This window comes from Hypanus sabinus, chromosome 16 (assembly GCF_030144855.1).
Source record: "Hypanus sabinus isolate sHypSab1 chromosome 16, sHypSab1.hap1, whole genome shotgun sequence".
Lineage (NCBI taxonomy): Eukaryota > Metazoa > Chordata > Chondrichthyes > Myliobatiformes > Dasyatidae > Hypanus > Hypanus sabinus.
The window spans coordinates 19,671,379-19,699,285 of NC_082721.1; the positions used below are offsets into that span (position 1 = coordinate 19,671,379).

The 27,907-nt window shown below is 43.9% G+C and overlaps 1 protein-coding gene across 1 annotated transcript; it reads left to right on the top strand.

Annotated features, from left to right (window-relative positions):
* The first annotated feature begins 18,438 nt into the window (after positions 1-18,438).
* Positions 18,439-22,592, top strand: LOC132406579 (uncharacterized). Its single transcript, XM_059992398.1, has 2 exons — positions 18,439-19,566; positions 19,947-22,592. The coding sequence occupies exons 1-2, from the start codon at positions 18,439-18,441 to the stop codon at positions 22,419-22,421; spliced, it is 3,603 nt and encodes a 1,200-aa protein (XP_059848381.1). The 3' UTR covers positions 22,422-22,592.
* The last annotated feature ends 5,315 nt before the right edge of the window (positions 22,593-27,907 follow it).

The following is a 27,907-nucleotide window of genomic DNA, read 5'->3' on the forward strand; positions in this document are numbered from 1 at the left end:
GTTGTCAGAGCCAGAAGCAATCGTTTGAGTATTTCAGAAACTGTGGAACTTATGGGAATTTCATGCTCATCAGTCTCTAGAGTTTATAGAGAATGGTACGAAGAACAAAAAAAAACATCCATTTAGCAGCAGTTCTGTAGGTGAAGACTCCTTTTCAATGAGAGAGGTCGGAGGAAATGGTAGACTGATTCAAGCTGACAGGAAGGCAACAGTAACTCAAATAAGCATTTGTTACAGCACTGGCGTGCAGAAAAGCATCTCTGAATGCACAACACGTCAAATGTTAAAGTAGATAGGGCTTTAGAAGCAGAACCATGAACATACCAGGTACTAGAGATACATAACAAAGTGGCCTCTGAGTGTATGTTATAACTAGCTAGGACACAATTTCATCTTCACTGTGCCTGAATGACCATTTCTCTGGATCTCTGTGGTTGTAATCATCATGGTCTTTAGAGAGTCCAGATGTCTTCATAGACAGAGTGGGACAGAGAAGATTGAAGAAGTTATCAACCGGGTCACCTGATTTTCCTTGCATGTCATATTACTTGACATGTCACCTACAGGTACTAACTAGTAACCCAGTGAATTTCTGTGTATAAACCATTACTTAACAGCTTGGAAAGGTGAATTTGATTCATATGGACTCCTTAAATACTATCTTCCAAATCTAAAGACTCTGCCAACTAGAGGACACGGCAGCAAAAACATCAGAATCAGAATCCAATGTCATGAAACTTGTTGCTTTGCAGCAGCAGTACAGTGCAATACATAAAAATACTATAAACTATTAAAAAATTGGTTTAACAAGTAGCACAAAAAAGAGCAAAAATAGCAAGTTAATGTTCATGGGTTGTTTCACTGTACATTCGAGGATTTGATGGTGGAGGAGGAGGATCGGGTCCTAAAAAATTCTGTGTATGTCTTTGGATTCCTGTACATCCTCCTTGATCGTAGTAATAAGAAGAGAACGTGTTAGGGGTCCTTAATGATGGATGCCACCTTTTTGAGGCTTTTGAAGATGTTTTTGATGCTGGGATTTGTTCTTGAGACCACATGCTATCCTGGAAAGTTTCTAAGTCAAGATCGAATGAGAATTGGGCAAGTGTATGAGAGTTCCCTTGAGCTTCATTGATTAGGCAGGGAAACCTACGAGTTTGTGATCTTGTTGGGTAACTAATAGCAGGATGGTAATGAAAGGAGTAAGTCTTCAAGATGGCAGATGTTTTATCCTGGATGGCATTGAGCTTGGTGGTTGTTGTTGAAGCTCTGCTTTTCCAGGGATGTTGGAAGGGAAATTAGTGGAAAGATTTTCTCTCTGGAAATATACATAATGGAATTCAAAGAGCAGGCGACTTGTATGTGTAACCTTGCTAAGCATGGTGTGCAAAGGAAATCTTTCCTCTGGCACTGTGAGGATTGCACATTAATAGACTAGGATCCATTTTTATTTCTCATCAGAAAGCATTCTGCCTTGAAAATCAATAAGATCATTTTATGGAAGCATAAATGGGCAAACCAGTTTTGCGATGGAAATTTTGTGCAAAATAATAAATGCAGACAAAAATATAACTCAGAAATCGTTTGTAAGATAGCATTTTCAATGTCCAGAGCACATGCAGAGTCTAACTGGTGATTTTAAGAGGAATTCGGTCATTTACAATATTTTATGTTTCCAACCGAGTGAAACTGAATTCCTGGTGCTCTGCTTGATGCTTATTTTCAATACAATCTATTTAATGGTTTTACTATAATTTTCATTTAATTTTATTTTTAAACTTGGATGCGAACAGCTTCTTTTAACTTTAAAATCACGCGGAGAGCTTTAAACAAGAGCGGGTGTGAAATCAAGGACAGAGGCTGTTTATGTGCTGCACTTCGCCTGGTGACCACTAGGCGAAGTCTTGTACTGAAATTGGAGGTGGCAATGTGAGTTTGGAAGTGGTTTCAAATGGAATTGCAAACCAGCAAGTGGAATTCAGACTTCCTGCACGGGAGGGAAATAACAGGGAAGGAAGGTGGGAAAGAAAGAAATAACAAGAAAGGAAAAAAAGAAGGAAATAACAATGGAGAGGTAGGGAATGAGAAGGAGAGAGAGAGAGGGGGGAGAGAGAGAGGGGGGAAGAGAGAGAGAGGGGGAAGAGGGGGAAGAGAGAGAGAGAGAGAGTGTGGGGGGAAAGAGAGAGAGAGAGAGAGAGAGAGAGAGAGAGAGAGAGAGTTAAAAATCACCACAGCAGAGCCTCTTGTCGCTCTGTCAGAAAATTGGGGTTCAAGAATTCACAAGAATAAAGTGCAAAAACATACGCTTGCAATCTTAGTATTTCCAAGTCAAGTCAACTTTTATTGTCATTTCGACCATAACTGCTGGTACAGTGCATAGTAAAAATGAGAGAACGTTTTTCAGGACCATAGTTTACATGACACAGTACAAAAAACTAGATTGAACTATGTAATAAAAAAAACACAGAGAAAGCTACACTAGACTACAGACCTACACTGGATTGCATAAAGTGCACAAAACAGTACCGGCATAACAATAAATAATAAACAGGACAGTAGGGCAAGGTGTCAGTCCAGGCTTTGGGTATTGAAGAGCCTGATAGCTTGGGGGAAGAAACTGTTACATAGTCTGGTCGTGAGAGCCCAAATGCTTTGGAGCCTTTTCCCAGATGGCAGGAGGGAGAAGAGATTGTATGAGGGGTGCGTGGGGTCCTTCATAATGCTGTTTGCTTTGCGGATGCAGCGTGCAGTATAAGTGTCCGTAATGGTAGGAAGAGAGACCCCGATGATCTTCTCAGCTGACCTCACTATCCGCTGCAGCGTCTTGCGATCCGAGATGGTGCAATTTCCAAACCAGGCAGTGATGCAGCTGCTCAGGATACTCTCAATACAACCCCTGTAGAATGTGATGAGGATGGGGGGTGGGAGATGGACTTTCCTCAGCCTTTGCAAAAAGTAGAGATGTTGCTGGGCTTTCTTTGCTATGGAGCTGGTGTTGAGGGACCAGGGTGCACTGGGAACGGCAGCTCCCCCAGAGGAGGAACAGAGCACCCTCGAAACTGCCACATCAGACACTTTTACGTCCTCATGTTAGAGATGCTGTCTTTTGGATGAGGTGTTAAACTGACATCCCCACTGCTCTTTTGGAGGGAACATGAAAGTTTATGTCCTACATAAATTCAGAGGATCTGTACAGGGTCCAGCACGAAAGTGCAAATACAAAGAAAGCAGGGCAGCATCTACTTTCTCAGAAGTTTGCAAAGATTTGTCATGACATATAAACTTTGGCAAACTTCTGTAGCTGTGTGGTGGAGAGTATATTGATTGGCTGCATCACAGCCTGGTATGGAAACACCAACGCCCTTGAACAGAAAATCCTACAAAAAGTAGTGGATACAGCCCAGTCTGTCACAGGTAAATCCTTCACAAACATTGAGCATGTCTACACTGAGTGCTGTCGCTGGAAAGCTGCATCCATCACCAAGGACTGCAGTTAGTGAGGCCATGCTCCCTTCTGGCTGCTCCATCAGAAATAAGGTACAGAAGCATCGGGAGCACACCACCAGGTTCAGAAACAATTATTATCCTTCAACCATTAGACTCTTGAACCGGTAGGGATAACTTCACTCACCCCATCACTGGATTGTCCCCACTTATTTTCAAGCACACTTCATCCCATGTTCTCGATGTTTATTGCTTATTTATTTATTGTTAATTTTTATATTTTGTATTTGTACAGTTTGTTGTCTTTTGCACATTGGTTGTTTGTCCTTCCTGTTGGGTGTAGTCTTTCATTAATTCTAATATTTTCCTTGAATTTACTGTGTACAGCTGCAAGGAAAACAAATCTCACCATGTATATGGTGACATATGTACTTTGATAATAAATTTATTTGAACTGTGAACTTTTGAACTTTGAAAAACTTTGAAAAATAATTAGTATCTGAGCCTGAACCCACTGGGGGAGTTAGAATCAAGTAATTTAATAAAACTTGGAATTTTAAAAAGTGCTACGATCCGTAAGAATAACCGTTAACTATTAGACTATGTTTAAAAAAAAGGTTCATTAAAGCAAATCTGTTCTCTTTAACCAGTCTTGGCTGTGTGTGACTTCAGACCCCAAAATGTGGTTGCATCTGAATTGTGCCACTGAAGTACATTCTTGTCTTGCTTGTGAGGTCCTTTTTATGGGGTGTCTAGGGAGGGGTAGCACAACTGGTGAAGGGTCTTGTTGTGGCCATTCTGGGGCAGCTCACTCACCTGTGGCCCCCACTGGACACTCAGCTCTCACCTGCGGCTCCAAGTAACGGTTCACACGCGACAGCAGCCACACAGTAGTACATTACTTTGACAGGCAGGCTAAAGCAGGTGAGGGTAGCCAGTGGCCAAACACCCTGGTAAGATCGAGACACGCCTGTCCTAGCATGCAAAGCCAGCTCCGGCAGACCGGGCGGATGAGACCCACCGTGAGATCCAACGGGATTCCAAGACACAGAAGACGTCATGGTCAACCGCTGAAACCAAGGAAGACCCCAGTTTGTACCACTGGACCCAGACTTCTGAGGTCAAGAGAGTGGAATTGCCCCAGTGCAATGGCATTTCCACTATTTGAAAACTCTATTTAAAAGGGGTGCCCTTTTCGTGGGCTGCTCTATACATTAGCACAGGGACAGGTCCTTCAGACCACAATATCTGTCCTGACCATGATGACAGCTTTATCCAATCCCACTTCACTGATATGGCTCTATCCCTCCATTCCCCGCCTGTTCGTGAGCCTGTCTAAGTAAAGCCACTCTCTGCTCCTGAGTAATGTTGCATTTGCACTGATCCACATAAGAGGAGCTTATTCCATCATAGAGCCAATGAGAAACTGACCCTTTGGCCCATCTAGTCTGTGCTGAACTTTAATTCTGCCCATTCCCATCAACCCACACCTGGACCCTCCATATCCCTCCCATCCCTGTATTCATGCAAACTTCTCTTAAATGTTGCAAATGAACCCACTTCCACCACTTCTTGCAGCTCATTCAACACTCACACCACACTCTGAGTGAAGTAGTTCCCCATAAGATTCTGCTTGAATATTTCACCTTTCACCCATAACCTTTGACCTCTACTTCAAGTCTCACCCAGCCTCAGCAGAAAAAGCCTGATTGTATTTACACTGTCTATGCCCCTCATAATTTTATAAACTGTATGTCTATCAAATCTCCCCTCATTCTCCTACACATCGGGGAATAAAATCCTAACCTATTCAGCCTTTTCCTGTAACTCAGGTCCTCAAGTTCCAGCAACTTTTTTGTAAATTTTCTCTGACTTCTTTCAATCTTTTAAAAAAAATATTGTTTCAGCTTTTTTGTCCTACCCTCATCCTAGTTATCCTCTTGCCTTAATGTAAGTATAGCATGTCCTGGGATTCTCTTTAACCATGCTTGTAAAAAACAAATCACACTCCTGAGTTTTACCTTATAGATGATAGAAGGGCTTTAAGATGTCAGTCATTGCAAGAAACCCAGCCTTGCCTTGAGGAAGAGAAAACTATTATAAAAAAGGAAGAAAACTTTTCCCTCCAGTTTTCTAGTAAATTTTATCCTTAATTCAACACTAATAAAAAGACAAATTTACTTCTCATTGTAATGCTGATGTTTATGGCATCTTGCTGCCTGCAAATTGATAGCCATGCTTCTGACATTAGAGCAGTGACGGAGGAAATTCACTGTCTGTAATGCCCCAAGGCCACATATCATAGGAAGCCACAATATTACTCCTGCCATTGATTTTACTACTAAGAGAAGCAAATAGTCAATTCTGTGTTGAACATCAACTTTTTCCACAAGAAAATATTGGAGCATGTTCACCTTCCAAAGTTTCCAAGCAGATCATTTTCCAGGACCCTGGTTTCTGTCTTTGCAAACATTCGTGGTCTGATCGTGCAGAGGTGTGGATCAGTAACTATTTTTCATTCGCCAATCACTCGCAGAGTGAAGCTTGCAACAAAAACAATTTCCACTCATGCCGTTCCTTCAAGCTGGCAAAAACCTTTCAAGTTGCTACTCAGGAGTGTAATCAAACAGGAATGATGCTGAGCCATAAGAGGAGATAATAGGGCAGAAGATTAAAGAAAATTTAGGGCATCTGAAGAAGAAAAGAGAGACATTTACGAAGGCAATTCCAGAACTTAAGACCTAGGCAGCAGAAGCTATTAAATAGTTTCCTCCCACAATCCAAAGATGTACTGGTTAGTAGGCAAATTGGTCATTGTAAATTGTCCTGTGATTGGGCCGGGGTTAAATAGGTGGATTGCTGTGTCTTGTGGCTCGTTGGACTGAAAGGGCCTGTTCCACGCTGTATCTCTATATAAAATAAAGTAAATTAGATATATAAATTTGGAGGTGATCAAGAGACCAGAACCTGAGAAGTTTAGCTTTCTTTTAAGATGTGCATTGAAGCATACAGTGTAGTGCGTCGACCAACACAGTCTGAGCATTGCGCTGGGTACAGCCCACATGTTTCACCAAACATCCCGCGCCAACATAGAATGCCCTCAACTAATTACCCCTAGCACCAACTGTATGTCTTTGGACTGTGTGAGGAAACCGGACCACCTGAAGGAAACCCACACGGTCATGGGGAGAATCTGCAAACTCCTTATGGACAATGGTGGGATTGAAACCCCAGTCAGATTGTGCCTGCCACTATGCTACTCTGCCATCCCTTGGAGATTTAGACAGCTGGAGGTGACTACAACAGGGCTGAGACAATGAAGGATTCGAAAATAAGAACGAGAGTTTTAAAATTAAAACAGGCTTAAATCTGGGGGCAATCTCCACAGAGGTAACACGTGAATAGTACAGTGAGAATAAAGACATGAAGAGCAGAATTTTGAATGATCTCAGGTTTACAGAACATAGAATGAGGAAGAATGGCCAAAAGAATCATTCAAGATGAAAACTAACAAAGCCAGGAAGGTTTTCTCCAGTTTCACACACTTCCCATTTCAGTCTCCCTGCAGCTTCTCTCAGTGAAACTTTCCATTACAGGAACGTTTATTGTTCAGGACCAAAGAAATTGGGAAACGAGAGAACACCTCTTGCCCCACTGAGTTTGGAGGCTCCTGCTCTCTCTGTCAATCTAGAGATCCAGGATTGCATACAGAAGGAGCTGTATTGAGTTTCCTTAAATAAATTTTGTACAAGGTAGAGAAGATATTTCTTCTCTGTTCTAAGCAATGAACATGTGTCGCTGTACTAAGTAAATTTGCTGCAGAAATTAATTTTCATTGAAGTCTTCGGAACAGAATGTCTGAAGCAAATGTTAATATCCGTCTGTTCCTACATCTTGGGTTCATAGTGCTCAGATGAAAGTGCTAAACCAGGTGAAGGCTCTTCACACCAGGAATGGACAGGAACATGAGAAAATAGATCGAAAGCATCTGTTTGAAGGTAAACCCATATCTGAAATGTGGCAAAGCAAGAGAAAATCTGCAGACGCTGGAAATCTGAGCAACACACACAAAATACTGGAGGAACTCAGCAGGACAAGCAGCATCTATGGAAAAAAATGCAGTTGACGTTTCAGACCGAAACCCTTCGGCAGGACTCTTTTCAGGGCCAATTGATTAGAGTTCAGGAACAGCAGGTTCTGTGAGGATGAAGTAAAAGAGTAGCAAGGTTTGGGAACCTTGGATAATAAGCAATATTTTAATTTCAGTAAAGAAAAGAAGCACATGTAAGGTCTAGGAAGTCGAAATCAGACAAGGCCCTTAAGGAATATAACGGAAGCAGGAAAGAACGTAAATGAAAAATTAGAAAGGCTAAAAGAGGCCTTGAAATATTTGTAGCAAGTAGGATGAAAGAGAATCCCAAGGCACTTTATACATATATTAGGAGCAAAAGGGTAGCAAGAAAAATGTTAGGTCCACTCCAGGAAAATTGAGGGGATTTATGCACGGAGCTAGAGGAAGTTGGTGAAGTTATTCTTGAGTACGTTACACTTCTTTTTACCAAGGAGAAGGTCATGGAGACAGTGAGATCAGGGAATGGCTTGCTAATATTGTAGGGCATGTCAATATTAAGAAAGAGGTGGTGTTGCATCTTCAGAAAGGTGAATAAGTCCCTGAGCTTGATGAGATTTATCCTGGTATAATGAGGGAAGCAATGGAGGAGATTGCTGGGGCTTGTGTATGCTCTAGCTATGGGCAAACTGTCAGAAGACTGGAGAAAAGCCAGTGTAGCCCCTTTTTTAAGAGGGCAATGGGAACAAACCAAGAAATTATAGGCTTCTGAGTCTTAGGTTTGTGTTAGGAAAAGTATTGGTGAATATTCTTAGGGACAGGGTTTACTCACATTTGGAAAATCATGGGTTTATTAGGATAATCAGTATAGGCTTTGTATAGGGACGGGATTCCCATCTTACAAATTTGACTGAGGTTTTTAAGGAAATGATAGAGATAATTGATGTGGATAGGATAGTAGAAGTTGTCAACATGGACATTAGTAAAGCATTTGAGGAGGTCCTTTACAATAGGCTGGTTTAGAAGATTGTCACATTAGATCCAAGGTGAATAATTGGATCCAAAATTGGTTTGGTTGTAGATGAGAGAGGCTTTTCAGATCGGAGGCCTGTGATCAGTAGTGCTTCGTGAGTATTTACCCATAGTGGGACCTCTGTTGTTTGTAATATATATTAATAAACAGGAGGAAAAGTTAAGTGATCTGGTTAATGTTTGAAAATGACATGAAAATTGGTGGACTTGTCCCAAGGGATACAGCAGGATATAGATCAGTGGGAAATGGTAGCTGGATATTAATCCAGTCAAGTGTCAGAAAATGCATTGAAGGAGAGCAAATGCATGATTAAAGCACGCAGTAAATGATAGGCCCCTTAGAAGGGGCATACAGAAGGATCTTCAGGTGTTAATCTATGGCTCACTGAAAGGGCCACACAGATGAATGGGGTGTAAGTAAAAGCAAACAACATGTTTAAAATTCAAAGTAAATTGATTATCAAAATACAAAGTGTAGTGGTTAGCACAGTGCTTTATAGTACAGGCAACACAGGTTCAATTCCCGCCACTGCCTGTAAGGAGTTTGCATGTTCTTGCCATCACTGCATGGGTTTCCTCCCACTGTCCAAAGACATACCAGTTGGTAGGTTTATTGTCCATTGTAAATTCTCCCATGAGTAGGCACAGATTAAATTGTAGGATTGCTGGGGAGCATGGATTGAAGGGCAGGATGGGCCTATTCTGCGCTGTATCTCAATAAATAACCTTGAGATTCATTTTCTTGCAGGCATTCTCAATGGATTCTTAATAGAACAATAATGATAATAGAATCAATGAATGACCGCACCAATTTGGGCATTCAACAGTGTGCAAAAGACAACAAACTGTGCAAATACAAAAAGAAAGAAATAATAATAATAAATAAATAAACAATAAATATCGAGACCATGAGATGAAGAGACCTTGAAAGTGAGTCCACTGGTTGTGGGAAGATTTCAATGATGGGGCAAGTAAAGTTGAGTGAAGTTGTTCTCTTTGGTTCAAGAGACTGGTGGTTGAGGGGTAATGAATGTTCCTGAATCTGGTGGTGCAAGAGCTGAGGCCCCTGTACCTTCTTCTCAATATTTGCCTTCATTAGATGGGGTACCGTTTCTAAAAGTTGACATGTTATATTGCAGCTTCATAAAACTTTGGTTAGGACACATTTGGGGTATTTACTGGAATCTTTGAAGAGGATGGAAGATGTTCATCAGGATGTTGCCTGGATTGGAGTTTATTCGCTACAAGGAGAGATGGAGAAATATAAATTGTTTTCCCAACAGCATCAGAGGCTAAGAAGTCACCTGATTGAAGGATAGATAATAACACAATGCACATGGTAGATATCCAGAACCTTTTTGCCCAGAGTGAAGTACGAAAGGCACAGCATCATCATTATGTGTCATGACGTATGACACAGGCAATGATCATGACTGTTCTTGGCAAATTTTCCTACAGAAATGGTTTGCCATTGCCTTCTTCTGGGCAGTAGCTTTACAAGACGGGTGACCCCAGCCATTATCAGTACTCTTCAGAAATTGACTTCCTGGCATCAGTGGTCACATAACCAGGACTTGTGATATGCGCCAGCTACTCATACGGCCATCCACCACCTTCCTTGGCTTCACCTGACCCTGGTTCGGGGGGGCTAAGCAGGTGCTTCACCTTGTCCAAGGATGACCTACAGGCTAGTGGAGAAAAGGGGCACCTTACACCTCCTTTGGTAGAGAAATATCACCCCACCACTCCATTTAATACCATAGGTGATGGGGAGAAGGTTTACAGGAGATGTGTGTGAGGCATTTTTTTATTATACAGAAGGTGATAGGCACAGAGAACGTGCTGCTAAGGCAGGTGGTAGAAGAGGATTCAATAGCAAGATTCTTAAGGCATTCAGACAGGCACATGAACAGTGGGATATAGATCATGTACAGGCAGAAGGGATTAGTTTAATCTGGCATGATGAATGGTGCAGACATAGTGCTCTACATTTTAATATCAGACTTTGGTGAGAGTAGAGTTTTTGTACAGTTTTTGTCCCCAAGGAGTATACCTGCTTTAGAAGGGAGTAGCATTTTCAAGAGGAACTTGTAAGACTGAGTAAAGTGGACTTATACTCTGTGACCACTTTATTAGGTACACCTGTACACTTGCTCGTTAATGTGGACATCTACTGAGCCAATCATGAGACAGCAACTTAGTGCATAAAAACATGCAGACATCATCAAGAGATTCATTTGTTGTTCAGACCAAACATAAAAATGGGGAAGAAATGTGACCTAAATACTTTGACTGTGGAATGATTGTTGGTGCCAGACAGGGTGGTTTGAGTATCTCAGAAATTGCTGATCACCTGGGATTTTCACATACGACAGTCTCTAGAGCAGGGTTTCTCAACCTGAGGTCCACAGAACACCTCCCTGCCGCTTAATGGCATTGGTCCATGGCATTAAATAGGTTGGGAATGCCTGCTCTAAAGTTTGCAATTAATGGTACAAAAAAACAAAAAATAAACATCCATTGAGTAGCAGTTCCATGGACAAAGTGCCTAGTTAATGGGAAAGGTCAAAGGAGAATGGCCAGACTGGTTCATGCTTACAGGAAAGTGACAGTAACTCAAATAACCACGCATTACAACTGTGGTGTGTAGAAGGACATCTCTGAACATTCATCGCGTCAAATTGAATCGGATGGGTTACAACAGCAGAAGACCATGAATGTACACTCAGCAGCAACTTCTTTAGGTACAGGAGGCACCTACTAAAGATTATCAAACATGGGAGCAGAATTAAGCCCATCGAGTTGGTACCACCATTCAATTATGGCCGATCCTTTTCTCCTCCTCCTCAGCCCCACTCCCCGGCCTTCTCCCTGTAACCTTTGATGCCATGGTCAGTCAAGAATTTATCAATTTCTGTCTTAGATACACCCAAAGACCTGGCCTCCACAGCTGCCTGTGGTAACACATTCCACAAATTCACCACCCTCTAGCTAAAGAAATGTCTCTGCATCACTGTTTTAAATGGGCACCCCTCTATCTTGAGGCTATGCCCTCTTGTCCTAGACTCCCCCACTAAGGTAAACATCCTTTTCACATCTACTCTGTCTAGGCCTTTCAACATTCAAAAGGTTTCAATGAGGTCCCGTCATCCTCATCCTCCTAAATTCCAACAAGTACAGGCCCAGAGCCATCAAACATACCTCATATGATAACCCTTTTGATCCCAAAATCATCCTTGTGAACTTCCTTTGAATCCTTTCTTAGATGAGGAGCCCAAAACTGTTCATAATACTCAAGGTGAGGCCTTACCAGTGTTTTAGAAAGCCTCAGCATTACATCCCAGCTTTTGAATTCAGATTTCTTGAAATGAATGCTAACATTGCATTTGCCTTCCTCACCACCAACTCAACCTGCAAATTAACTTTTAGGATGTTCTGCAAAAGAGCTCCCAAGTCCCCTTGCATCTCAGAGTTTTGGACTTTCTCTCTGTTTAGAAAACAGGCTGCACATTTATTTCTTCTACCAAAATGCATGACCATGCATTTTCTAACATTGTATTTCATTTGCCACTTTCGCATAATCAGACTAAGTCCTTCTGCAGTCTTCTTGTTTCCTCAACACTATCTGAAACTCCACCATTCTTCATACCATTTGCAAACCTAGCAACAAAGCCATCATCTAAATCTAAAGCTATTCCATCATCTAAATCTTTAATATACATCATAAAAAGATGTGGTCCCTGCACTGACCTTTGCAGAACACCATTGGTCACTAGCAGCCAACCAGACAAGGGTCCTTTAATTCCCACTCACTGCCTCCTACCAATCAGCCAAAGCCCTAACCATACCAGCAACTTTTTTGTAATAACATGGGCTCTTGACTTGGTAAGCAGCCTCATGTGTGGCACCTTATCAAAACTTTCTGAAACTCCAAATATACAACATACACTATGTCCCCTTTATCTATCCTATTTGTAATCTCCTCAAAGAATTCAAACAGGTTCGTCAAGCAAGGTTTTCCCCTAAGGAAACCATAGTGACTTTGTCCTGTCTTGTCCTATGTCACTAAATATTCCATAACCTCATCCATAACAATTGACTACAAAATCTTCCCAACCACTGAGGTCAGGCTGACTGGTCTATAAATTTCTGCCTGCTGCCTCCCTCCTTTCTTAAAGAGTGGAGTGACATTTGCAGTTTTCCAGTCCTCTGGCACCATGCCAGAGTCAAATGCTTCTTGAAAGATCATTACTAATGCCTTCATAGTTTCTATCACTACCTCTTTCAGAACCCTAGGGTGCAGTTCATCTGGTCCAGATAACTTATGTACCTTTAGGTCTTTCAGCTTATTGAGCACATTCTCCCTTCTAATAGTAACTGCATTCACTTCTCTTCCCTCACTCCCTTCAACACCTGGCACTCTGCTATTGTCTTCCACAGAGAAGACTGATTCAAATTACTCATTTAGTTCATTTGCTATCTCCTTGTCCCCCGTTATTACTTCTCTGACCACATTTTTGAACAGTCCTAAATCCACTCTCATCTCTCTTTCATTTTTTAAACACTTGAAAAAGCTTTTTCTATCCATGAAGGTTCTCAGTCATCCAGTTCGTTGTATTTCAAGCAGTAGTAAATCAAGGCAACTGGACTTGTTGTGTTGCCTAGAAGATGTTTCACCACTCATCTGAGGGGCTTTCCAATTCTGATCCACCATGGACTAGTGCTAGATACTTTTTCTATCCACCTTGACGTTGTTTGCTAGCTTGTTTTCATTTTTCATCTTTTCCCTCCTAATGATTCTTTTAGTTGCTTTCTGTAGGTTTTTAAAAAAGATTCCCAATCCTCTACATTTCTGCTAAATTTTGCTTTGTTGTGTGCCCTCTCTTCTGCTTTTACATTAGCATTGACTTTCCTTGTCAGCCACAGTTGTACTGTCCTGCCATTTGAGTATTCATTTGTTTTTGGAATATATCTGTTCTGCACCTTCCTCATTTTCCCCAGAAACTCAAACTATTGCTGCTCTGCTGTCATCTCTCCCAGCATCTCCTTCTAATTTATTTTGGCCAACTCCTCTCTCATACCACTGTAATTTCCTTTACTCCACTGAAATACTGCTGCATCAGACTTTACTTTCTCCCTATCAAATTTCAAATTGAACTGAATCACTGTCTCCTAAGGGTTCCTTTACCTTAAGCTCCCTAATTACCTCCAATTCATTACATAACACCCAATCCAGTATAGTGATCTCCTAGTAGGCTCACCAACAAACTGTTCTAAAAAGCCATCTCATAGGCATTCAACAAATTCACTCTCTTGAGATCCATTACCAACCTGATTTTCCCAAACTACCTGCACATTCAAATCTCCCAAGACCATCATAACATTTACCTTTAGACATGCCTTTTCTATTTCCCATTGTAATCTGTCGACCACATCCCAGCTACTGTTTGGAGGCCTGTATATAATCACCATCAGGGTCTTTTTATTCTTACAGTTTCCTCAACTCAACCCACAGGGATTCAACATCCTATATCACATCTTTCTAATGATTTGATGCCATTCTTTACCAGCAGAGCCATGACACCCCTTCTGCCTAACTTCCTATCCCTCCATTCTGATGTGTAACCTTGGACATTCAGCTTCCAACTACAACTATCCTTCAGCCATGATTCAGTGATGGCCACAACATCACACCCAACAATCTATAAAAGTGTAACAAGATCATCCACTCTATTTCTTATACTTTGTGCATTGAGATATAACACTTTGAATTCTGTATTTGCAACCCTTTTTGATTCTGCATCCCTAATGGATGCAATTTTGTCCTTGCATCTGCCTGCCCTTCCTGACAGTCTGACTGCAGGCTATCTTTGCTTTTTTAACATCAGTCCTATCCTGAGTCCCTTCACTCTGGTTCCCATCCCCCTGTCAAATTAGTTTAAACCCTCCCTAACAGCTCTTTCAAATCTGCCCATGAGAATGTTGGTCCCCGTCAGGTCCAGGTGAAGCTCATCACTTTTGTACAGTCGTACCTCCCTGGATGAGATCCCAAATATCCAAGAAGCTGAAGCCTTGCCCCCTGCACCAGCTTCTCAGTCACACATTTATCTGCCAAATCACCCTGTTTCTACGATCACTGGCGCAAGGCATAGGTAGCAATCCAAAAATGACCAAACTGGACCCCTGCTTCTCAGCTTTCTGCCTAGCTCTCTAAATTCTCACTTCAGGATATCTTTGCTTTTCCTATGTCATTCATACCAATATGTTTCAAGACAACTGGCTGTTCTTTCTTCCTCCTCCAAAATGCTGTAGATGCCATCCAAGACATCCCTGACCATGGCACTTGGGAGGCAACATACCATCCAGGTGTCCTGTTCACATCCATATAACCTCCTGTCTGTTTATCTGACTGCTGAGTGCCCTATCACTATCACTCCCTTCTTCTCCTGCTTACCTTTCTGCACCACGGACCATGCTCAGTTTCCATGCACCACCACAACATTATCCAAAATGGACTGCTTATTATTGAGGAGAACATCCACAGGAGTGTCTGTGCTAACTGCCTATTCACCTTCCCAGTCCTTCTCCTGATAGTCACCCAGCTACCCACCTCCTGCAACCTCGGAATGACTACTTCCCTGTAACTCTAATCAATGGTCTCCTCACTTTCCCATACAAGCTGAAGGTCATCCAGCTGCTGCTCCAGATCCCCAATGCGATCTTTAAGGAGCTACAGCTGGATGCACCTCATGCAGATGTAGCTCCCTGGGAGACCCTGGGTCCCCCAGGACTCCAACATCCAGCACGAGGAACACACCACACAGTAATAAAAAAGAGAACTTAACAGACACTTACCCGGACAACTTACCCAGAGCCAATTCCTCTTCCAAGCCATAGTCTCCTTTAAGCCAAAGCCTGACACTCCCGCTCTCACTACTGGATGTATATCTCTGAAGTTTATAAGAAGTAGGTGACTTCACTGTCAGTTATAAAGAGGGCTTGACAAGGTAGATGCTATGAATTTCTTTTAGCCCAGCTGAACAAGGGGTTCTCTGGACAAGGGGTAAACATTTCAAAGCACACAAAATGCTGGAGGAACTCAGCTGGCCAGGCAGCATCTATGGAAAAGAGTACATTCAAAGTTTCGGGCTGAGACACTTCAGCAGGGTGAACCTTTTATGGCTGAGTGGCAAAGCCCTGCTCAGTTTATAAAGGTGTGAAAGTACTGCTGAGGCTTTATTAGGCATTGGTTAGACTACAGTAGGAGTATTATAAGGAGTTTTGGGTCTCACCTCTAAGGAAGGATGTGTTGGTGTTGGAGAGGGTCCAGAAGAGGTTTAGGAGAATGATCCTGGGGATGAAAGGGTTAACATTCGAGGATCATTTGGTGGCTTTGGGCCTGTATTTGCTGAAGTTTAAAAGAATATGGAGAGTTCGCATTGAAACCTAATGAAGATTGAAAGGCCTCGTTAGAGTTGATGTGGAGAAGGTGTTTAAAAGGACAGTCTAGGACAAGAAAGAAGCCTCAGAGTTAAAGTGTACCCCTTTAGAACAGAGATGAAGAAGAATTTCTTTAGCCAGAGGTGGTGAATCTACGAAATTCATGCCACAGACTGTGGAGGCCAAGTCATGGGGTATATTTAAAGTGGAGGTTGTGTATTTAATATTTCAACAATATTTGAGTAATCTTGTACATATATTGGTTGCTTATGGATTCTTGTTCGTATAAATAATTCATTATACGTATAAATATGTGGATTACATACATCACCACACTACCACATGATACGTGCACACTTTGCTTAAAGTAAAACACAAATCTAGACTCACATTTTGGACTCCTGTATCTTCCTTTGAATTAGTTTAATGTTTTGACGTTACAAAACATAACAAATGGGGCCTTGATTAGTAACGGTGTCAAAGGTTACGGAAGAAGGCAGGAGAACGAGGTTGAGGTGGAATAATAAATCAGCCCTGACTGAACGGCAGAGCGGGCTCACTGGGTCTTATGGTCTTTTATCATGTTTGTAGCTGCTTAGTTTTAAATTCATTTGGGATAAAATAACCCAGTTAGAATAATTACACCTGAGGAATGTAACTCAAAAATGCTCTGCTGATTGTATATTACTCTGTGGTCGTGAGAGCTTGAATTTCAGGTGCGTCTGAACTGGGGGAGCTGGGAAGCCCCGGGGAAGCCACTTCCCTGAGACATGGTTAAAAGCAAGTTTGAGTAAGTGCAGTGATTCATGGCTTTACAACATGCTGTAAACCAAAAGAATAAATTGAGTTGATAAAAATGTCATTTGAATCCAAAATCAGATTACAACCTCGATCTCACCTGACAGCTGTTATTTGTTCTGTTTTTCTTGCATTAAAAACAAGGTCTCTGTGCCCTCTCTTTTACCATTCTAAATGCCTTTGACCACATGGAAACTTCGAGGATGCACTGTAGAGTTCCTTTTGTAGTGGGATAGAGGTCTTACTCAAGTCTCTCAACCTGTCGTCCAGCATAAATTCTGCACTCCAAATCACCCTACATCAAAAAAATCCAGCCTGATTTACTAGGCCAGTGTTGAGGGAGTACTGCATATTTTGGACAAGCCTTTAAAACAAGACCACCTCTGCTCTGTTGGGACAAATGAGTCATTTTGAAGAGCAAAGGACTTGCCCTACAGTTTTCTTCAAAATAATAATTCTATAATTGGCTATCAGCTTATTGATTTGCTGTTTTGGGAGCGGTCTAGGAGTTTTCAGTGCACAGATTGGTTTCTACAACTTCTACATTGCAACAGCATCTACAAACCTACTTAACTAATTGTAAAACACTTTGGGTTGTTCTGAAAAGGAGCCAAAAGGCTCAAATGAAATAATGGTCTGTCTTTCTTTGTTCGTCAAATGGCCGTAAGGTTTGTTGCTATATTATGTAACAGAATATATGACTTTGAAGTATATAGAATTACATTGTATGCCCAATTGCATCAATATTTGCCCTCTCATGCAATATCATTTGAAGAGTGTACTTGACTTTCACTTGCCACATGCAAAATCAAAGAAATCCAGTCATACATAGGATTCCATTATCAAGGCACAGTAAAAATGGAAAACTTGTTCGATTACTGATCCTGCCACATAGGATTGAGTTCTGTATGTCCTTTTGCAGAACCTAATTCATGCCTAACTAGAACACTTACTTTCCCTTATTTGTTTAGAACAGGGTCCATGGACCCTTTGCTTAATGGTGTCGGTCCATGGTATAAGAAAGGTTGGAAACCCCTGGTATAGAACAACGTAGAGTAACTGGGATATTAAGATCATTTGTTTCCCCAGGCAGGGCCCCTACTTGGTGTTTCCAACTGGTCGCCCACCCCACCCAAATACTGACCCAAACCAAGCCGCCATTTCTGTAGAAATTAATGCTGGGTTGGTTGATGACTGATTCCAGGGGCTCTAGATATACGAAAGATGATGCTGCATACAGTAGCTCTCTGCAGAAGCGTTGTGAGAAATAAAATTGCTATCGCGGTTTTGCATCAATGACTACCACAGAGCGAGGATTATTCTGGAGGCAGTCCACAAGCGTTGGCACACTTCCAGCACCGACGTAGCACGCCCACAACTTACTAACCCTAACCATACACCTTTGTAAAGTGAGAGGTGTGGTGAACTATGTGCCTGTCGGGACACGCCCCTGCTGACTGCTCCTGTGGCTCCTCCCACAGGCCCCTGTATAAAGGAGACCTGCGGCCTGAAGATCGGCCTCAGTCTCCAGGACCTTGTATGATAGACACTTACTCCTGGTTCCTTCTTCCAGTCAATAAAAGCCGATATCTCGCCTACGTCTCAGTGTGAGTTATTGATGGTGCATCAATTTTATTGACTGGAAATTTTAAAACATGGAACCTGTTTTGCGTCCGGACCGGTTGGATTTGGACCCTCAAGACCCTGACGCAGCTCTCGCTTTTGAACACTGGCTTGCATGCTTCCAATCGTACTTGGCGGAGCTTCGTGCGACTGAACCCGCCGTTATGCACAGAATCCTACTCTCGAGGGTCACCCCCAAAGTTTACTCCATTATCCGGGACCTGCCGACCTACGAAGGGGCACTGGACGCCCTCAAACGACAGTACCTGCGGCCGGTGAACACCGTCTACGCAAGACATCGCTTAGCTACCCGGCAACAGCGGCCTGGCGAATCGTGCGCTGAGTTTCTCCGAGCACTACAGACACTCGTCCGAGCTTGTGACTGCAAGACGCTCACGGCAGAACAACATGCGGAGCTGCTGGTGCGAGACGCCTTTGTGACGGGACTGAGGTCAGTGTACATGCGCCAGCGGCTGCTGGAGAACTCGGATCTTACCTTAAGCTCGGCGATAGAGAAGGCCAACGCTCTAGAAGCTGCGCGGCATAACGCCGATGCTGTCCAGTCGCGCGATTCCCCGCCGGTTTCGTGGACGCCTCAGACCCCGCCACCGCCGGCTCCCGGGAGCGAATTCGCCAACGCCGCCGCCAGTCGCCATTCCACGAGCTCCCCGACCCAGACCACGGCTGTGGCCCGTCAGAAACTCGTGCTTTGTTATTTCTGTGGCCAAAAGAAACATCCTCGACAACGCTGTCCAGCGCGAGAAGCGACCTGCTCCAGCTGCGGAAAGCGGGGCCACTTCGCCAAGGTCTGTAAGTCTCAACCTCGAGCGGAGTGCAGCGCTGCGGGTGAAACGTGGGGGCCGCCATCTTGCATGCCGGGATGTGGGCGGCCATCTTTGTCGACGTCAGCACGCCCCGCCCCCGATCCTCGGATGCTGACCGGGTACCCCGGATGTGAGCGGCCATCTTTGTCGGCGTCAGCATGCCCTGCCCCCGACCCTCCGATGCTGACCGGGTACCCCGACGGCGATCCAACTCTGGCCACTGTGACTCTCGACCAAAGCGCCCCACACCAGCTTGCAAGATCCATGATGGACATCCAGGTGGAGGGGCATTGGACTGGATGCCTGTTTGACACGGGCAGCACTGGGAGTTTTATTCACCCGGACACAGTGCAACGCTGCGGACTTGCAACGCGGCCGGTCAGTCGGAGGTTCCATTTGGCCTCTGGGTCGCAGTCCGCAGACATCCGGGAGGGTTGTGTAGCGACTTTGGTGGTGCAAGGCACAGTATATCGGGACTTTGAACTGTTGGTCATGCCTAATCTGTGTGCACCTGTGCTATTGGGGCTGGACTTCCAGAGCCATCTCGAAAGTGTGACTATGGTATACGACGGGCCCCTCCCACCACTCACTGTCAAGAATCCTCAGTTTTGTGGGACTTCTTCACATACCCCGCTACTGACCACACACACACACACGAGCACACACATCCCATCCAGAACCAGGCCAACAGCTGCGCTACCGACACTTGCAGCCTCTCCACTCTCAAGATCCCTCCCCCACCGCTGTTCGCCAACCTGACCCCCGACTGTAAACCTGTGGCAACCAAAAGCAGGAGGTACAGCGCGGGGGACCGGGCCTTCATTCGGTCGGAGGTGCAGCGGCTGCTCAGGGAGGGGATCATTGAGCCGAGCACAAGCCCTTGGAGGGCCCAGGTGGTTGTTGTTCGGACTGGGCAGAAAAATAGGATGGTGGTGGACTATAGTCAAACCATCAATAGGTTTACGCAGCTTGACGCATACCCCCTACCCCGCATCGCGGATATGGTCAACCAGATTGCTCAGTATAAGGTGTACTCGACAATAGATCTGAAATCCGCTTATCACCAGCTCCCCATCTGCCCAGAGGACCGCCCCTACACCGCCTTCGAGGCGGGCGGCCGGCTCTATCACTTCCTGCGCGTCCCTTTCGGTGTCACGAATGGTGTCTCTGTCTTCCAGAGGGAAATGGACCGGATGGTGGACCAGTACCGACTGCAGGCCACATTTCCCTATCTGGATAACATCACCATCTGTGGTCATGACAGGCCAGATCACGACGCCAACCTCCAACGGTTTCTCCAAGTGGCTGCAGCTCTGAACCTTACTTATAACAGGGACAAGTGTGTTTTTGGTACCACCCGCCTTGCTATACTTGGGTATGTCGTGGAAAACGGGGTTATTGGGCCTGATCCCGAACGTATGCGCCCCCTGTTAGAGCTCCCTCTTCCCACCACTCTCAAGGCCCTCAGACGGTGCCTGGGGTTTTTTTCCTATTACGCCCAATGGGTCCCCCATTACGCAGACAAGGCTCGCCCCCTGGTCAAGTCTACCTCGTTTCCCCTCTCTGCTGAGGCCTGCGCGGCCTTCAACTGCATTAAAGCGGACATTGCCAAAGCTACGATGCATGCAGTGGACGAGACCGCTCCCTTCCAAGTGGAGTGTGATGCCTCCGATTTCGCTCTGGCTGCTACCCTTAATCAGGAAGGCAGACCAGTAGCATTCTTTTCTCGCACCCTCCAAGGCTCTGAAATTCGGCACTCTGCGGTGGAGAAAGAAGCCCAGGCCATAGTGGAGGCTGTTAGGCACTGGAGACACTATCTTGCTGGCAAAAGATTCACTGTGCTGACCGACCAGCGCTCGGTTGCGTTCCTGTTCAGCAACCAACAGCGGGGCAAGATCAAAAATGATAAGATTTTGCGGTGGAGGATAGAACTCTCCACCTACACCTATGATATCCTGTACCGGCCTGGCAGACTCAATGAGCCCCCTGATGCCCTACCCCGGGGAACATGTGCTAGCACGCAGCTCGACCAGCTGTACACCCTTCATGCACAACTTTGCCATCCGGGGGTCACCCGATTTTACCATTTTGTGAAAGCTCGGAACCTGCCGTACTCCCTGGAGGACATCAGGACGATGACCAGGGACTGCCAAATTTGTGCCGAGTGCAAACCGCACTTCTACTGTCCTGACACGGCACAACTTGTCAAGGCCACCCGCCCTTTTGAACGCCTGAGTGTTGACTTTAAGGGCCCCCTTCCCTCCACTGACCGCAATGTCTATTTTCTCAGTGTTATTGACGAGTTCTCACGGTTCCCCTTTGCCATCCCCTGCCCCGACACCACTGCCACGTCCGTCATAAAAGCCCTGCGCCAGCTCTTCACTCTGTTCGGGTATCCCTGCTATATCCACAGTGATAGAGGGTCCTCCTTTATGAGTGAAGAGCTGCGCCAGTACTTGCTAGCTAGGGGCATTGCTACCAGTCGGACCACGAGTTATAATCCCCGGGGTAATGGCCAGGTAGAGCGGGAGAATGCCACAGTGTGGAAGGCCACACTTTTAGCCCTCAAGTCCAAAGGGTTGCCGGTCTCTCGATGGCAGGAGGTCCTCCCTGAGGCACTGCACTCTATCCGCTCTCTGTTATGTACGTCCACCAATGCCACCCCTCACGAACGCCTATTCTCTTTTCCCAGGAAGTCTGTCACTGGGACCACCCTACCAGTTTGGCTGACGTCCCCGGGGCCAGTGCTGCTCCGGAAACATGTGAGGAGCAATAAATACTCCCCGCTGGTGGAGAGGGTTCACCTTCTCCATGCGAACCCCCAGTATGCTTACGTGGTCTTACCTGATGGGCGGGAGGACACGGTCTCCATCCGCGACCTGGCACCCGCAGGTGCAGCAGACCACTACCCTGAAGGCTCTCCGGTAACTGTGAACCCTGCACCAGAGGTGACACCGTACTCACCAGGCCCTACACAGACTCCTCACGACACTTGTATACCGGGCGTTTCGTACGCATTTATACCAGGCGCCTCGCACATGCATGAGGGATCACCGGCGCCTAGTGGGCAAGAACACGCGCAACCCCCGTCCCCTGTGCAATCGCCAATGTTGCCGGCACCTATGCGGTCACAGCCGGTGCTACGTAGATCGCAGCGACAGATTCGACCGCCTGATCGGCTTGACTTGTAAGAACCTTCGCTACATGAGGACTTTTCAAATGAAGGGGGGGTGAATGTGGTGAACTATGTGCCTGTCGGGACACGCCCCTGCTGACTGCTCCTGTGGCTCCTCCCACAGGCCCCTGTATAAAGGAGACCTGCGGCCTGAAGATCGGCCTCAGTCTCCAGGACCTTGTATGATAGACACTCACTCCTGGTTCCGTCTTCCAGTCAATAAAAGCCGATATCTCGCCTACGTCTCAGTGTGAGTTATTGATGGTGCATCAAGAGGAAACCGGAGCACCCAGAGGAAACTCATTTGGTCACAGGGAGAACGCACAAACTCCTTACAGACCGAGGTGGAAATCAAATCCCGATCAGCAATCACAAACGAGAGAAAATCTGCAGACACTGTAAATCCAAGCAACACTCACAAAATGCTGGAGGGACTTAGCAGGCCGGGCAGCATGTGTGGAAAAGAGTACAGTCGACGTTTCAGGGCGAGACCCTTCATCAGGGCTGGAGAAAAAAAGATGAGCAGAGTAAGATGAAGGATCTTGACCCAAAATATCAACTGTACTGTTTTCCATGGGTGCTCCCTGGCCTGCTGAGTTTCTCCAGCATTTTGTGTGTGTTGCCTAATCAGTAATCGCTAGCACTGTTAGAGCATCTGTGCTAACCACTACTAATGACTGTTAACTTGGCTTTCTAATAGGAATTTTTAGGATTGTGTGCAGTTGTAATGAGCTGTTGAGGCAAATATTCACCCTCCATACTGTAACTATTCTGTGATTATATCAACTTATTTCTTTCAAATCAATGAAAAGTGGTTGTCTTACCAGTTTAAATTGAGAATGCCTTGGTTTGATTTCCAAAGAGTTAGTTGCTATTAGTCAAGTCAAGTCAAATCAAGTTTTTGTCATTTATTGGCATACATGCACACTGTCAAACGAGACCACATTTCTCTGAACCAGGGTGTAAAGCATTGTAGTATACATAAAACAGGTAACACATACTAACTTATGAAAGTAAGGATGGATTACACATAAATAAACAGACTAAAGTGCATAAATTAAATATTGTAAGGTGCATAACAGATTAATCAGTGACACTTCGAATGCAATGCAGGGAGTTCAGAAGCCTAATCGCCAGAGGAAAGAAACCATTTTCCACCCTGACAGTTCTTGTTTTTATGCATTGGAGTTTCCTGCCTGATGATAGAAAGTCAAAGAGGATGCTGGGTGGGTGGGTGGGATCCTCAATAATTCTAAGGGCCATGTGTATGCGGCACTGCAGATAACTGTTCCTGATGGATGGTAGGGAGACCCCCATGATCCTCTCAGCCATTCTCATAGACCTTCGTAGAGACTTCCGCTCTGCTGCTAGGCTGCCGGATGGAAATGCAACTTGTCAGGATGCTCTCAATGGTGCTCCTATAAAGTGTAGTTAAGATGGGGGAGGGTGGGATGTGGTTCCTCACTTTTCTTGATCTCCTTAGGGGAGTGGAGGCACAGCTTTGCCTTCTTGTCCTGAGAGGTGATTGCCCAGGATGCCATAGTTGACAGCTTAGTAAGGACACAATGTCAAATATTAACTATTTTGGGCAGTTTTTGGATTCCTGAAGTATCTTTTCATCGTTTCAAATAATCATAGGATAAGGTTCAGAGGTGAACTGACATGATTGGTAAATGTTTGTTAACCGTTTAAGAACTCAGGAAATACCCATAGAAATGGCCCTACAACACTTGTGTACAGGTCTGATCTCACTCTCCCTTTGTAAAGAAAGGTGCCCTTGCAACAGTGGAAATCTAAGAGATTTTCCAGATTGATTTTTTGGAATGAGGGAATTGTTTTATTAAAAGAGTATTAAATAGACTGGGACAATATGCTCTAGAGCTTAGAATAAGTGGTATTCTAACTGAAAGACCTAAAATTCTTGTGTTTCTTGATTGAGTAAATGAATGGATGAATTTTTGTAGTCTAACGGCTCAAATCATGGGACCACAGTCCAAAATTTAGTGACAGGCCATTCAGGGGTGAAAAAAGAGAAATATCTGATTTTTGAGTATTAAAAGACTCAAGAAATATAGTATGCAAGAAAGTGGTGCTGAGGTAAAAGATTACAATCTTATTGAATGGCAGACAAGGCACCAGGAACTATATTACTTCCTGCCTCTATTTCTTACATTCTTACTTCTTCACAGGACATTACTTCACACACATAGCCAGCATCTGTTGTCAGTTTCTCGTATACTTGCTCATAGAGAGATTAACTGGTTCAAAGTTCAAAGTGAATTTTATTATCGAAATACATATATGGTATGTATACAACTCTGAGATTCATTTTCTTGTGAACATACTCAACAAATCTATAGAATAGTAGCAATAATAGAATCAATGCAAGACCACCCCACTAGGTTGTTCAACGAGAGTGCAGAAGACAACAAACAGTGCAAATGCAAACATAAATAAATACCAATGAAGAACAAGAACATGAGATAAAGAGTCCTTGAAAGTGAGTCCCTGGGTAATGGGGGCATTTCAATGATGGGGCAAATGAAATTGAGTGGTTACCCCCTTTGCTTCAAGAGCCTGATTGTTGAGGGGTATTAACTGTTCCTGATCCTGGGGGTGTAAGTCTTGAGGCACTTGTGCCTTCTTCCTGATGGCTGCAGTGAGAACAGGGCATGTTCTGGGTGGTGGGGATCTCTGGTGAGGGATGCTGCTTTCCTACGACATTGTTTCGTGTAGATATGCTCAGTGGTTGATATGGTTTTACCTGTGATGGACTGGGCCGAATCCATTAATTTTTGTAAGATTTTCTGTTCAAGGGCATTGGTTCCCAGGGTCAATTCAGAGGCAGTTCAGAGTCAATCAGACTAGCGCACAAAGAATAACATTGACACCCAGAATAGGCAAAAACAATAAGGTGCCACTCCTTAAGGATTTAATTAAAGCATTTATTATTTTACTACAAGCTAACATGTTCATAGTCATTTTTACAACTACCAGAGTTTTATAAACCACCTTAAATTCTTAAGCTGTCATAGTGGGATTTGAACGCACAGTACTCAAGATAATTATCCCTAGCCAATGTTTGAAGAATGGGGGAAAATAGGAAATTCGGTTTTTTTTTAAGTGCTAAGGAATATACACTTAAATTAATATGTTTTTATATAAACACTGAAGCAGCGATATAGTCAAAAAGTGCTCCCTAGACTCTCCTTCCCCTTCAAGTGTACATATCTAATGAAAGTCAGAGTTCTCTCTTACGATCCCTGTGGACTCTTGCACTGATAACTGCTCAATAATAAAGAGTTATTTTCTTTTAAACGCCATAATTCAGACATGTAAATATATTTTCTGCTTTCAAGCCATCAGAATATAAAGAAAAGACTTGTTCTTCCATTTGATTTATACAACATGCTGAAGAAGAGTGATTCAGTCAGGTTGTTAAGTCAGTCCATCTGAACAAATCTTAAATAGCTTCTTCTCCAGGTCTTGCAGTAGTTTATTTAATATAAGCAGTGAAACCTCATTATAACCAACTCTGATACCACACCACAAACTGCCTCACTAGTCCCCACAGAAGATCCAGATTGTAATTAGAAAGCCTAATGATTGATTGAAATAAATAAAATTATGAACTATAAAATCAGTGGGGTGGAAATTCATCCTTGCTTGGATTTGTGTGATACAGTAGCAGAGGTTGCTTGTGTTCCACTTCCAAGACTTGGTTCTGTTGGAGTCAGTAGAGCTGAGTTTCAGAAAATGAGGGCAGAATTCTCCTGCTAACACCATCGACTTGTTCAGTAACAACCAGGTTTTGGAGCCAAGGAGGCCCGGGGAAGGATTGACGCAAAGAGCAGGATCCAGTATTCACCTCTCCTCAGTATGGGACGAGTTCCCTCTTTGAGTGGATGTTGCTTCTGCTGTAACTCAGAGCCGGGCCAGAAACATGGGGAAACAAAGCAGGCTGGAAACTTTTAGCTGCCTGACAAGGGGGATCAATTGATCACCAGTACCATCAGAAACCTAGCGGAGGGCAACATGAATATCCGCACTGATGGTTGCCATGGACTCAGAGGGCACAAGACTTTTTTCCATTCTGTATGCCTCTATGGATCAATAGCACCCTGCGGGCTTTAAACATAGTTGCTGGTACATTTCAAGAAAAAAGAATTTTCATTTGCTAATGCAAATTAATAATTATGGTCAAGGTATCCTTAACTGTAAAAGTTAGAGCAGCATGGTAGCATAACTCCATAGACGATCAGTGATCTGACGATCTGGGTTCAATTCCTGCCACTCCGTAAGGAGTTGGTACATTCTTTCTGTGACCATGTGGGTTTCCTCTGGGTGCTCCTGTTTCCTCTCACATTCCAAAGTTTGGGTTCATGACTTATGGGCATGCTATGCTGGCATCGGAACCATGCTTGACATCTGCAGGATTCCCCAGCCCATCCTTGGGCTGCATTGGTCGTCGACGCAAAAGATGCAATTCACCGTCTGCTTCGGTGTGCCTGGGACAAATCAAGTAAACCTTTCATCTTTGCATCCTGCAGGGCTGTGTTAACATTAACCAGAGATCCTGAAAGAGGTGACAGGGATTCAGAAGTGTCTTTGGATAAATGGGGAGCACTGGAATGCAAATGGAATGAGGAATGTCAGCTTATTGAAAACCCCTGGACTTGCATGTCTCAGGTGGAAGTAATGAGGTATTTCCGTTGTCAGTGACAGACGATCCAATCAAAATATACAACTAGTGTAAATTGCACCATGCTCTGCCTTTGTTTCCCCACGTTGTACAAAGGAGGCACTATAAGAAATGTATGTATTACATATCTGTGGCTGTGGTAAAGCCGTTGTTCATTCTGTTATAGCTATTCGTTTTCCATGTCTATATAATCTCCTTCCTCATCTCTATCATTGCCCATCTTCCCCACTTTAATTCCAGTCAGTGAAGGAATCGCATGTTTATAACCGTCTCATTTCATGAGGACTTTTCTCCCATGAGGTGCGTTCCTCCTCCCTGATTTTTTTTTACTTTAATAAGTTTTTGTCACTTTTCATAAAAATTTGATACGAATGTCTTTTCCTAACTGTCAAAACTAGTGCAGGGCTTCCAATGGCAAACTATGCAATTATGAACAAATTATGAAGTAATCCTCATCTGTTTAATATTAATGATGTCATACACTTTGGCATTTAAGCCATTAGTTATCCAATGAGTTTATTCATTATTAATATTTAAATCTATTTTCCAACGTGGGTAATTGCTGGATGGTTGTATTAGAGAGAGTGCAGCCTTATTAAAAATAAGCATAGTCATTAGAATATTGAGGGAAAGCAATATGATTAAGAGGCTGCTCTCCATTACTGCTGGACTTACCCTTTCACACTTTAAGGCTGATGCCAAATCAAGAAACAAAATAGAATGCATCATCACCTCTCGTTCACATGTAATGCAAAGGAGAAAATTGTCTAGACTTTTGGGTAAACAGCAAGGGAAAGCTA